Source organism: Pelophylax lessonae (assembly GCF_965119305.1).
Source record: "Pelophylax lessonae genome assembly, chromosome: 1".
In the NCBI taxonomy this organism is placed as follows: domain Eukaryota; kingdom Metazoa; phylum Chordata; class Amphibia; order Anura; family Ranidae; genus Pelophylax; species Pelophylax lessonae.
The window spans coordinates 307,682,086-307,695,907 of NC_138768.1; the positions used below are offsets into that span (position 1 = coordinate 307,682,086).

Below are 13,822 nucleotides of genomic sequence, written 5' to 3' on the forward strand. Positions count from 1 at the left end.
GACAAACCGGTTAATCTGTGCAAATTATGAATGATGCAAATACGGAAAAAATGCCAGTGCTAAATACACTAAGTGAATAATAATTCATTCGTTAGTAAGCACAGATTATTATTGGAAAAAATTCATACAGTGATGAAAAAATTCATAAGTTATGCAAAAAATTCATAAATTGTGCTAAAAATTATGGTAAAGGCCTATGAGGACTGACTGAGTTTTTTGCATAACTTATGAATTTTTTCCATTAATAATCTGTGCTTACTAATTAATTAACCATTTACTGTATTTAGCACTGGCACTTTTTGCATACTTGCACCACTAATAATTTTCACAGATTAACTGGTATGTCAATTTGCACATATTTCATGATGATGTATGTAACGGACCGTTTCCGCAGACAAGGGGTTAAAATCCGTTTAGGCGATATGCCCCTTTCTGAGAGACAGGCACAGCTACTTGCAGGACACCAAACTCCCGAACTGGATACAAAATAGCACTCCAACCTGGAACCTCACGAATAGCTGCTAGCAGACGAACAGGAAAAGCATACATCAGCTTACACTCCTAGCAATCAGTCTCCAACAGCATACAGTGAATCCCCCCCAAGAACGAGACAAAGCTCAGAGTTGAGGGTAAAACAGGAACAACATTTATTGGAAGAACACAGCACACTTTTATACAGAAATTGGAACATCCTTCCCCCAACAACCGCTTTCCCATTGGTCAATTGTAAAGTACTTGCAGTTCCCAATAAGGTCCTCTCCAGCCCATGCAAATGAGGGCTTGAAAATGAGTCAACAGTGATTGGTCAGATAGCTTTGACTAATGCAAGAAGACAGAAGCCCCAGGGGGCAATCAATGTAAACTATAGTCAGACACAGAACAATGGTTCCCTAACGAGCCCTCAATACACATTGCTCTGAGTGTCAATACCTCCCTTAGCAGACAACAGGTCAGGTCATTAGCACACCTGACAAAAGGTGAATGGGGAGCCACCTTAGACAGTCTGTCTCCTCAGAACTTCCTGGAATGACCATATTAGGAGTGCACTTCCTGTGCCTTACAGTTTACAGGAAGAAGGTTTAGCTTCCAAGATAGAGGCAAGACTCCATTATCCACATGGCTAAAGAAACCCAAAAAGACACAAAAATGCATAACTCCCAGTCTACTGAACAGAACCCCCACATTCAACCCATCCCCAGATAGCCTGGATCTGAGCGCTCAACATATCCAAACAGCGCTCAGATGCCACTAACACAGTCAAATTGCCATGGGGTTTACGTTTAGCATGGGCTGATGAGAGGGTCCATAGTCACATTGCAGGAGGCGAGCAACCAGGCTTCTCCAACGCCCAGTGGCGAGATTGGTCTCGTCACATTTCTCCCCTTTTCCAATCAGACTAACAGGGTATCTGACCTTCTGCCGGTCAGTGCCCTTGTTAGTCCAGCAGCCCACCCACAAAACAGAAACAGCAGTACAGCCCACCCAAAAGAACTGGTTACTACACCTGGGTAGAAGAGAAATTTGTCCATGTCCAGGTGCCTCACCTTGGCTGTGTAGGAGACTGGCAGACTGCCTTGGTGGGTTGCTGAGTGGGCAGAGACCAGCGGTACTCTGCCCTGGTGCCAGCGCTACCACAGAAGTAGCCTGGTTGGAGACGGGTTGTTGGAGGGGAAGACCGCCTGTCTCCCCTTTAGATACACCACCATGGTGCTGTGGGGGAAGACCGACTGTCTTCTCTTTGGCTAAACAGCCCTGTTGCTGGGGGTCAGGACCGACTGTCCCTACCCCCTGTGCTGTGAGTGCAGAGACCACGGTCCCATCTGCACTGTTGGGGGGCTTACAGTCTCCCCCTGGTACATTAAGCTGCTGCTGGGGAGAGGGGGTAACAAGCTCCTCTCCCGATAGAACACTCTGCCCATTAATGATCCGCTGCTGGGGAGAGGTGGTAACAATCTCCTCTCCCATACATACTTCCAGTCTTTGCGGAGGGAGACCGACTGTCTCTCCTTCCAATACAGAGTTCTGCTGCTGGGGAAAGGAGACTGGGCTCTCTATTCCCTGCTGGATACTCTGCCGCTGGGGACTGGAGACTGGGCTCCCAATTCCCAACAAATAACACTGCCGCTGGAGAATGGAGACTGGGCTCCCAATTCCCGGCACATCACACTGCCGCTGGGGAATGGAGACTGGGCTCCCAATTCACTGCTGTATCTCCCGCTGGGGAATGGAGACTGGGCTCCCAATTCCCGGCACATCACACTGCCGCTGGGGAATGGAGACTGGGCTCCCAATTCCCACAAAATCACACTGCCGCTGGGGAGGGAGGACACTGCTCTCCTCTCCCTGGGCTTCCCACTGCCTTCCTGGCTTATCACTCTGCTGCTGGGGGGCAGGCACAACTACCTCTGCCCCCTGTAACTCAGCCAGCCTCTGGGGAGGGAGGAGGCTGCTCTCCTCTCCCTGCACTTTACACTGCCGCTGGGGAATGGAGACTGGGCTCCCAATTCCCTGCAGGACCGGTGGAGAGACCTCGGTCCCATCTCTACCGGCCACCTGGGGTTCTTCCCAGTAAAACTTTACCATCTCGTCCCCTCTGAATGGGTCTGGCTCTGGGTCTGTCCTGCTGCTCTCCTGCTGAGCCTTCTCATAGTATTGGAACAGCTGCTGGTAGCCCTGTTCTAGCTCCATCTCCCGGGTCACCAGGTGGACCAGGTCTTGCTCAATTTCGTGAGTGTCGTCCCAGTCATACTTGCTCTCCCTCCACTCCAAGAGATCACTGAACCGGGCTGGTGTAGGGCTCCCAAATTCTAGCTCTGAAAAAGACTCCCATAACAAGCCAGGGCCATCAAACTCCTCTCCCTCTGGCTTGTCATGCTCGGCTGTCCAGGGCAGGTACTGTGCCCCATACCACCAGAGCGCCTGGTAGGCATCCTCCAGCCACATCTCCTGCTATACCCGGAGCTCCAATTCTTTTACCCATTCCTCCAGGGGCTGCTCTCCCAGGAAGGGCATCCGCAGGGCTAGTCGCTTCTCCAATCGATGGTCTTCCTTGGGGAGTCTCTCGCCCCGCTGGTATTCCACCATACCCAGTGCCTGGTACCAGATGCCTTTGCGGACTGCATCTCAGTCATCCATGGCACCCTCATCGAACTCCACTGCTGGTTCCATGCTGGTGCTGTCAGGGTCGCTGTACTGGGACATGCGTTGCCCTCAATTGTAAAATCCAGAGCAATGGTGTTTCCTGTAGCTGTCCTTCTGGCTGTAGGAACGATCCCGCTGCTTGCCACCAATTGTAACAGAACAGGGCACCCCTGAGCAGGTACCTCCGTTGACAGATGCTCCTAGTGCTTCCCGAGGGCTCCAAGCACTCCACCAGACACCGTAAGCACTTCAGACTCCACGAACCGCCGCAGCTTGGTTAGGGTCTTGGCATCTCCTACCCACCCTGGACCAACGACAAGACTCCAGGTCCCTGTGGGTGAACCTCTCTTTCCCCAGAGAGTGCAGCAGAACAAGCTCTTACACAAGCTCTTACAAGAGCTTAGTGATTCTCTAAGGGAGTATGGAAGACCATAGCAATCCCTGCAGCAGATTCCCCCAATAACGAGACAAAGCTCCGAGTTGAGGGTAAAACAGGAACAACATCAACATTTATTGAAAGAACACAGCACACTTTTATACAGAAATTGGAACATCCTTCCCCCAACAACCGCTTTCCCATTGGTCAAATTGTAAAGTACTTGCAGTTCCCAATAATGTCCTCTCCAGCCCATGCAAATGAGGGCTTGAAAATGAGTCAACAGTGATTGGTCAGATAGCTTTGACCAATGCAAGGAGACAGAAGCCCCAGGGGGCAATCAATGTCCTGTCCTGCAGTCCTTAGTGTTCCAGATAGAAGTGGCGTGTGGGCAAAGGCCCAGAAGTGCCCCCTACCTTTCCCTGCTCAGTCTGTCTCATCTGATTCTGAGCCTGATGCCGCCATGGACGCGGCCCGTTCAGGGGGACTTAATATCACACCCCCTGATCCTTCTCATAGGGAAGATGATTCCTCCATGGTAGCAGCAGCGAATGAAAAACTGCTGGTAGACGCACTTATCACTGCGTGTGTGAGACTTTAAAAATTGAGGATGCGGCTGATGTAGCCACGGACGTGGCTGTGTAGTTCGGTACGCATAAGTCGCATCGTACTCCAAAGGGGTTTCCTTATGTGCCTTATTTTGACAGGTTTTCCTGTAAGGAATGGGAACAACCAAGATTACCCTTTGTGGTCCCCAAACGTTTTGCTGTCATTACCCTTTTTAAGAGTCCCTTTAAAAAAGTGGACTAGTCCACCTGTGATGGACCCTCCTGTTTCCAGGTTGAATAAAGCAACCATGATCCCAGTAGAGGAATCCCCTTCCTTTTAAGGATCCCGCTGACAAAGCGGAGGCACGCGGCATGTTTACTTACTATGGCTGGTTCGACATTGCGACCAGTCTTTGTCTCAGCCCTGGTGTCTCAGACCCTAACTCAATGGGCCAAGCTTTTGCCCCAGGGCCTGGGGGGTGAGCAGGTCCCCGCTGCTTATGTTAAGTGGACCGGTTGGTCCATGGGCTGCAGTTTATTTGTGATGGAGCTTTGAATACAGCTCCTGTGCTGTCCAAACTTTGTTTCAGCGGTGGTGATTAGGCGTGTGCTATGGCTTAAGAACTGGTCTGCAGACCAGCCCTCTAAGCTCTCATTGATCTACCCTTTCAAGGCGATCTAATGAGGTTATCCAGGGTAGCCCCAAACAATAGGAGTATCACGGGGGGGAAGAGTATCTTCCTGCCACAGTCACGGAAATGGAAGGAGCCTCGCCACAGACGGGGGCCCTCCTTCTCAGCTCATAGAAAATACTTTCATGCTTCTGGGAGAGAATAATGGAAATGGATCTTTTTAAATCTTCCACAGGAGGTAAGCCTAGAGCTAGCTTCCCTAGACCGGCAGACAAGACTCCTTCAGCGTGAAGGTTTGCCCTCACCCATTATTGGGGTGGGGGGACATCTTCGCTGGTTCATGGTCCCATGGACGACTTTGGTGAGCGTCAAAGAGATCCGCAAAATGTTTCTCTCAAAGGGGACAAAGCTTGTTTTTTTTTTTTTTTGTTTTTTTTAGGTCCTGAGTCTCCTTGTGCGGATTTATTTTCCTGCAAAGGTTCAGGTGATGTCTGAACTACCTAAGGTCCCCCTATCCCTGTCCAGGGCATTGATTTACCTAGGTCTGATGCTATTGCTGACCAGGGTGGTCCTTCCTCTGCACAAAATTCAGGGACCACAGGCCGTGATTCACCGGCTGCTGTCACACAGATAGTTCTCTCTACCATTTTGCACACAGGTTCTAAGTCTGGTGGTATCCACCCTCAAGACAGTTCTGTTTGTGCAGTCTTACATGCAGCTCCTTTAGCAGGTTCGGCTCCACAGGAGGATACCGAAGTTCGTGATGAGGTTACAGTGTCCTCTGACAGACGCCGCAGTCGTCCAAGGGCCACGTTAAGGCCAGTATCATCCTCGGCTAAGGCTTCTTCCACAGTTCCTGTGAGGAATCAAGAGCAAGGATCTTCCAATCATCCTGGTGGCCGTGAACGTCCCTTGGGGGCTTCCTCTCAGAGAAGACCAGTTGTCCCAAGGGCTGATCTACCATCTGTCTTTACAGTCGCTGGTTTTAATGGCTTAGCCATTGAAAGCCAGGTACTGAGGGATAGAGGTTTGTCTGGATCAGTGATCCCTACTGTGCTGAAGGCGAGGAAGTTGTCTTGCAGCAAGATATACCATTGTACGTGGAAAGCATACATTTCTTGGTGTGCGTCGATTGACGCTTATCCTCCATCCGTTTCTGTGGTTCGGATCTTAACCTTTCTTCAATGGGGGGTTGATCAGAAGTTGGCCTTGAGTACCATCAAGGGGCAGGTGTCTGCCCTGGCAATCTTCTTTCAGCGACCCTTAGCTGCGCGCTCTTTAGTTTGCACCTTCATTCAGGGGGTTTGACATGTGGCTCCAGCTGTACGGTCTCTTTTGCCGCCATGGGATTTAAATTTAGTACTTTGGTTTGCCAGAAAACTCCTTTTGAGAATATTCAGGTGATTCCCTTGCCTACGTTATCCCAGAAGGTGACATACATGATGACTATTACCTCGGCCCACAGGGTATCAGAATTGGCGGCATTATGCTGTCGCAGTCCTTATTTAGTGGTCCATGGGGATAAAGTGGTTCTTCGTCCCTGTCCATCATTCCTGCCCAAAGTCGTCTCTGACTTCCATTTGAATGAGGACATTGTGTTGCCTTCCTTGTATCCCAAGCCAGCTCATCCTAAGGAATTCGCTTTGCATACCTTGGATTTGGTTCATGCAATTCGGGTGCATCTGGCAGCTACTGAGTCTTCTCAGAGGTCAGACTCACTTTTTGTGGTTACGGACGGACCACCTTCGGCTACCAACTCCAGATGGATCAGACAGACGGTGACTCAGGCCTATTCTGTTAAAGGTTAGGTTCCACCTTTCCCTGTCATGGCGCATCCATTCTACTTGGGCACTGAGTACTTCTTGGGCCTTCCATCATCAGGCTTTAATATCGCAAGTTTTGCAAGGCGGCCACTTGGTTGTCTGTGCATACCTTTACAAAAATCTTTAAGGTAGATACTTTGGCATCTGCGGATGCTTCTTTTGGCCTCAAAGTTTGGCATGCTGCAGTTTAAGAGGGGCTGTTCCCTCTTGAGGGGTGTTTCTTCTTTTAAACCTTTATTTTTCAGACTGGGCTCCTATGACCTGGTTAAAGGCTCTTATGTTTAGCCTTGGGCTCTTTTCATTTTTCCTTTTGGCACTGCTTTTGGATGTCCCACTAGTTATGATTTATGGAGCTCTGTGTCTGTCATTGAACGAAAGAGAGTATGGGATTTTTGTACTTACCGTAAAATCCATTTCTCTGAGTTCATCAACGGACACAGTACCTACCCCTCTATGGAGTTCTGATACTTCTAATACTGCTTGCTACTAAACTGATTACCTAGAGCAGAGAGGGAAGTTTTATACCAGCTGAGGACAGCCCTTGGGTGTAGCCAGGTGGTTCTTGTTCTGCTTTGTCCTACTCCTGGAGGAGACAATACAACCCACTAGTTATGATTTATGGAGCGCTGTGTCCGTCGATTTTACGGTAAGCACAAAAATCCCATTTTTGTTTTACACACACACACACACACACACACACACACACACACACACTGCTTTCTTTTGGTAGTAGTATTTGATCACCTCTGTGGTTTTTATTTTTTGCGTTTATAAACAGAAAATGACAAAAAAAAAAAAATGATACATTCTGCTATAAAACACACCTAATAACATTTTTTTTTTAAAAATCCAATCTCTTCAGCAATTTAGGCCAATATGTATTCTGCTACATATTGTTGGTAAAAAAATTGCAATAAGGGTAGATTGATTAGTTTGCACAAAAGTTATAGCGTCTACAGACTATAGGATATATATATTTTTTTACTAGTAATGGCGGCGATCAGCATCTTCTAGCGGGACTACAATATTGCGGCATGCAAATCGGACACCTAACTGACACTTTGGACCAATGACATGAATACAGTGATCAGTGCTAAAAATATATGCACTGTCGCTGTACTAATGACACTGGCAGGGAAGGGGTTAATATCAGGGGTGATCAAAGGGTTAAATAAATGTATGCCTAAATTGTGCTTACAAACTATGGGGGGCTGCATTGACTAAGGGAAGGCAAAGATCCGTGTTCCTGCTTCGCAGAAATTCAGGATCAGTACCTTCTCCTCTGACAGAAGGACAGTTTGCCTTGTTTACATAGGCATATTGTCGTTCTGCCTCTGTACTGTATAATCAGTGGGCGTCGGCAGATATAGAGTCCACGATACCCGCTGCTGGGCTTTCAATGAGTATAATCGCAGCGGGAGCGGGTCCCCGGGGGTGCGCCATGGACCTGGAAATGTCAGATCACGTACAGTACTAGGGCACCTGAAAGTGTCAGATCACGTACTAGCACAGAGCGGCCGCCTTGCTGCAGTAAGGCCCCTTTCACATGGGTGGTGCGCCCGGCGGATTCCGTTTTGCTCAGCGGGGATCGATCTGCTGATCCCCGGTGAGACGCGGATGACAGCTCCATCTCCGCTTACTTTGCAGAGTAACCAGAGGAAAGGCGGTTTAACCTACGCAGGAGGTTCTTCACTGTCAGAGCAGTAAGGATGTGGAATTCTCTTCCACAAACAGTCGTATCAGCAGGGAGCATTGATAGTTTAAAAAAACTATTAGATGGGCACCTTAAAGACCACAACATACAGGGGTATACAATGTACAGTTAGCAGCAAACACACACACACATCATAGGTTGAACTGGATGGACTGGTGTCTTTTTTTCGACCTCACAAACTATGTAAGCAGGCAGCAGCTACACTTTCTAATCTGTGTGAATGATACCTGAGCCACCAACTTCCAGCCTATGCCCTCAAATGAGTGAGCACTGCATTTACATTTACATTACACATCACTGAACTGTCCCTATCTCCCTCCCTTGTCTTCCCTATCTGTCTCCTGCCTCTGATCTGACTCCTCTCAAATTTCTAAATATTTGGCTGTAATTTACTTAGGCTTGCTTTTGGACAGGGCTTCGGCTCAGTGTTAGGCTGCAGTCATCAACTGTATACTACATTGCTCTTCATATAACATCCCTCCTCCCAATACACACACACTCACACACACACTCTTCTTGCCAGGAGAGTGGTTGGAACGTGGGTGAGACACTGTTGTAACAACATGATTGCTGTTGGGCAACATTGCTTGTGTGATCCGAATAAAGGCACACCTATCTCTCTTCCTTCACAGTGGGCAGGATTTATGCCTAAATAAAGACATGGGTTATCCTAATGCAGTATCATTCTTTTGCCTGAGGTTTCTGTCCTGTTTTTTTTTTTTTTTTTTTTTTTTTTTCTTAAATCGGATAACAAAAGAAAGAAAAAAAAAAAAACAAAAAAAAAAAAACGTTCTAAGAGGCATAGAAAGGCAGTGTGTGCATAGCACTAAATCATATATAAAGTGGAACTACACTGCAACTAAGCACCACAAACTAAAATAGTTTTTTCATAAATTTTTAATATTCAAATCAAACTCACCCACCCATGTCTCCATGCTGAGAAATCACTTTGAAAAACACAATTTTTGGAGATCTTGAATAAGTGCAGAAGATTAATGTAGCTTTTACTTTCTGGAATCCATCTGCCTTTAGCTCAGAGATGCAGCCAGGAGGGTGTGCTTAGCTGAGAAAACCCGAGCCCCCCTCCCACCCCGGTACTCCTGGGATATATAATCATTTGATCGGGAAGAAAATGACCGCACTCCGAGATGAAAATCAAACAAGAGTATATTTATTCCACAAAAAAAAACTGGTAATGAGTAAGCGACATTATTAGTCGTGAAACGCGTCTACCTGTTGTTCTATGTCTCACAGTTTGAAGTTTGATGCCAATTTTTGATGTGGAATAAATATACTCCTGTTTGATTTTCATCTCGTGCGGTCACTTTCTTCCCGATCAAATAGTTCCTGGATTAAGGATCCGACCAGCACCTGACACCATCTCACCTGGAGCGGTCTCTTTTCAGTTTGGATTCAATATATAATCATTTGCCTAGACCTGGAAGGGAACTGAAAAAATGAAATGTTAAAAAAAAAAAAAGTTTAAAGCAAGTAAATCTGAAATACTTTCCTATCTATATACTAATGCAAGAAGCATGAGGATTAAAAATAGTCAATGTTGATTGAGAGTGACATTCCACTTTAATCTGGCTGAATAAGAACATCCTAGTGTACTTCACCTAAGATTTATTCTCTTCTTGTTTTACAGAGATGAAGCTGAGATGGAATACCTGAAAATAGCACAAGACCTAGAGATGTATGGAGTCAATTATTTCCTCATAAGGGTGAGAATTCAATGGGTCTTGTCATGAATTTGTTGCCACTTCTGAAGCAATCGGTAACAAAAACATTTGTAGTAAAATGTATTGAGTGTGATCGGACAGCAAAAAAGGGAAAAAAAACCTGTTTTATGTTGCCCATAAAATATTGTTGCTCACAACACTGCCACCTGCCCAGAAGGCAGAAAAATGGCAATGTCTTCTGGTGCCCACCCTCCTCCCCCCAGTTCCTTACCATCCCTCTGCAGAAGTCCACCCTGTTTAACCACTTTAAGACCGGAAGGATTCGCCCCCTTTTCACATTCTGCTATGACATTCTCAAAAAAAAATTAAAAAATCAATTTTCTTTAACATTTTAGGCCAATTTGTTTTCTGCTACATATTTTTGGTAAAAAAAATTGCAATAAGCATATTTTGATTGGTTTGCGCAAAAGTTATCGCATCTACTAACTACGGGTAAGATTTATGTCGTGTTTTTTTTTTTTTTTTTTTTACTAGTAATGGCGACAATCTGCATTTTTTTTTTTTTTTTTTTTTGTGTTTACAACAGCTGACCATCCTTCTTTCTCAGCGGGGAATGATCGCGGGTGTCGGGCGGCAATCGGAGCCGCCTGCCCGCTGCATCGGCTTCCCCACTGACGAGCAGGGGCAAGAACCTGCCGCCAGCAGTGTGCGCTCGCCCCCTAGCCTCCCAAGAGCGAGCGCCATACATGTACGGCAATTTGCCTGGGAGCGGCTGCCTGCCGCAGTACATCTGCGGCGGGCGGTCGTAAACTGGTTAAGCTGCAATGTTGTAACTTGCCCGGCTGAATGACCTCCCTGCTTCCCAACCTCCCCACATGGCAGTGTTCAGCACCATTGAGAGGTCACATTCTTCCACATACCAGGTACCTTTATTAAGAGCAGTGGAGCGAGGTCTCTAACTTGGCGGGAAGGCAGAAAGGGGGGCATAGATCAGTGAGTATACCTTGCAGGAGAGAGAATATTGGCACTCTTACTTTTTCTTGAATGGCTTAAGTGACAATTTCTCTTTAAAGAATCAGTATTTGACTTATTAGGGTATCTACGTTTGTATTTGGGGTGTAAAGTGAGAGGGGAGGCATCTGTGATCTGTGTTTATGGCACCCTCCGCATGGAAAAAAAATACTTTTAGATTCCTCTTTGCGTGACTAACTATTTTAATCCAAGTTATGGATTGTCGGTGAGCTAAAATGTGTGTTTTCAAATTTTAGAACAAAAAAGGCACAGAGTTACTGCTTGGGGTAGATGCCCTTGGACTGCATATTTATGATCCTGAAAACAGACTCACCCCTAAAACTTCCTTCCCTTGGAATGAAATCCGGAATATCTCTTACAGTGACAAAGAGGTGAGAAGAGCCACTTTTCTCTGTTTAATATGAAGCGGTCATTGCTTTATCGCAGGTTTATAATAAAGTTGTATATATACATGAAGTGTGCTTACTGCAATACTAGTTCATTAAACACAACTCTTCTGTGGTTACAGTTCACTATTAAGCCACTTGATAAGAAAATTGATGTCTTCAAGTTCAACTCCTCTAAACTACGGGTCAACAAGCTGGTAGGTTGCTCATGATAAATCTGCAATATTCTATTATGTCAGTGATAATTATTGTGTTTCCTGGTAATCTGTGAAGATGTAGATCACCTGGGACTTCTGCATCAGTAGCTGATATAGAATTAGATCAGTGTGAGATTTGTTCTTTAATCGGAAGCTGTTTCCAATTTATTTCTGATAACAGGCTCACATTTTAAGTGGAATTCCAGTTAAATAATAACGAATGCCCTTTAGTTCCGTTATGGATCCATTAAAAAAGTAAGGCACGCAAAAACCAATGTCCTTGATGTACCATTATTAGAAGGAGGCTTTTGTCCGCCTGGAAACTTCTTGTCAGTAGTTGTTTCTCCATCTTTGCAGATATGTGCACGAAGGTCACAGGTGAAAATGGTTATTAGGACACACCAACCTCCAATGTATAAGGTTCGGTTCACACTGCCGCGACCTGAAAGTCATGCGACTTTCGTGCAGACTTTGCCAGGCGACTTGAGTATTACTTTGATAAAAGTATAGATTAGAAGAGAATAAAATTTGGATAGAAGTCTCCTTAAGAGCCGGTTCACACTACTCCGACTTGTCAGGCGACTTGGTCGCCTGACAAGTAGCGCTTCATGCTGTGCAATGGAACCGTTCTAATCGGAGCGACTCAAGTGGCTCCGACTTAGAAAAAGGTTCCTGCACTATTTTTGGGCGAAGTCGGAGCAACTTGCATTGACTTCTATTATGAGAAGTCGTTTGCAAGCCGCGATGAAGTCGCGCTGCACGGGCGACTTCAAAGTCGCCCAAAATTGGGGCGACTTTGAGTTGGAGTAGTGTGAACCGGCGCTTAAGTAGTACAGGAAAATTTTCTGAAGTCGGAGCGACTTCAGTAGTGTTAATTAAGACGGCTTTCATTGACTAACATGGGATTTTACATGTCACGCGACTTGGGCTCTCACATTTGGATTCCAAATCGTGGCAGTGTGAACCAAGCCTTAGGTCTCTTTCACACAGAGCGGACCGTATTGCGATCCGCTCCGGCACTTTTTTTTTTTACGGACATGGATGACACTTGTCATCGGGTCCGTATGTCCGCATATCATCCCATCCTTTTGCGGATGATATACGGACATAATGTAAGTCTATGGGCATTGCGGATGTCAGCGGATGACACCGCTGACATCCGATTTTGCGTCCAACGGAACAGAACTGAAAGGACGCAAATCGGATGTCAGCGGATGGTCATCCACTGACATCCGCAATCCCATTGACATGCATTATGTCCGTATATCACCTGCAAACGGATGGGATGATATACGGACATACGGAACGCCCGTGTGAAAGGGGCCTTACAGTGTTGTTTCCTTTTTTAGGCCCCTTTTACACATGTGGATCGTTTGTTTGATCAATTCAGTAAAAAAATTCAGAGAAAAAAAATATATATGAAGTTTATCAGTTTTGCCATCAGTTTTTTTAACCTTTTTTTTTTTTTTTTTTTTACATCTGCCATCTAGAGCCTTAACCACTTAAGTCCTGGAGCCATTTTTTCATCCAAAAACTGACCATTTGTCCGTTTTTTACATGCGTTTATTTCATCTGATCCATTTTTTTTTACAGAAGAAAAATAGGATTTTAATCTGTTTTAAAAAACATACGTTGATGGAAGCGGATATAAATGGATGATCATCCATTTATATTTTTTCCATAAAGATGCATTGATGTCTGTTTTTCATCCGTCAACGGATGGATGAAAGCAGACAAACGGTCCGCATGTGTGAAAAGGGCTGGTCAGTAGGAATAATTGCAACCCCACAGAAGTGGTCAGAATTTACACCTTTACAGACAGCTAAAAAAGTTAATTAATGTCATGCTGCTGGCTTTGCCAAGTGGAATAGGTTCTGGAAATACTTTTGGTAATATAGTGCATTTGGTCGCCTGCCTTTATGCGCACATTAAATTTTAATGGCATCCCAGTCTTAGTCCATAGGGTTCAATATTCAGTTGGCCCACCCTTTGCAGCTATAACAGCTTCAACTCTTCTGGAAAAGCTGTCCACAAGGTTTAGGAGTGTGTCTATGGAAATGTTTGACCATTCTTCCAGAAGAGCATTCTTGAAGTCAGGCAACTTTGTGGGAACAGTTTGAGGATGAGCCCTTCCTGTTCCAACATGACTGCGCCCCAGTGCATAAAGCAAGGTTCATAAAGACATGGACGAGCGAGTTTGGGGTAGAGGAACTTGATTGGCTTGCACAGAGTCCTGACCTCAAACCAATAGAACATCTTTGGGATAAATTAGAGCTGAGACTGCTAGCCAG

General features: G+C 45.8%; 1 protein-coding gene across 2 annotated transcripts in view; it reads left to right on the forward strand.

The window, feature by feature from the left end:
• Positions 1 to 13,822, forward strand: part of NF2 (NF2, moesin-ezrin-radixin like (MERLIN) tumor suppressor) — a 161,897-nt gene that overhangs the window by 39,578 nt on the left and 108,497 nt on the right. For both annotated transcript variants that reach the window (XM_082269263.1, XM_082269262.1), the window contains exons 8-10: positions 9,883 to 9,958; positions 11,185 to 11,319; positions 11,457 to 11,531. In XM_082269263.1, the coding sequence (XP_082125389.1) occupies positions 9,883 to 9,958; positions 11,185 to 11,319; positions 11,457 to 11,531 (286 nt within the window). The remainder of the gene's footprint in view (positions 1 to 9,882; positions 9,959 to 11,184; positions 11,320 to 11,456; positions 11,532 to 13,822) is intronic.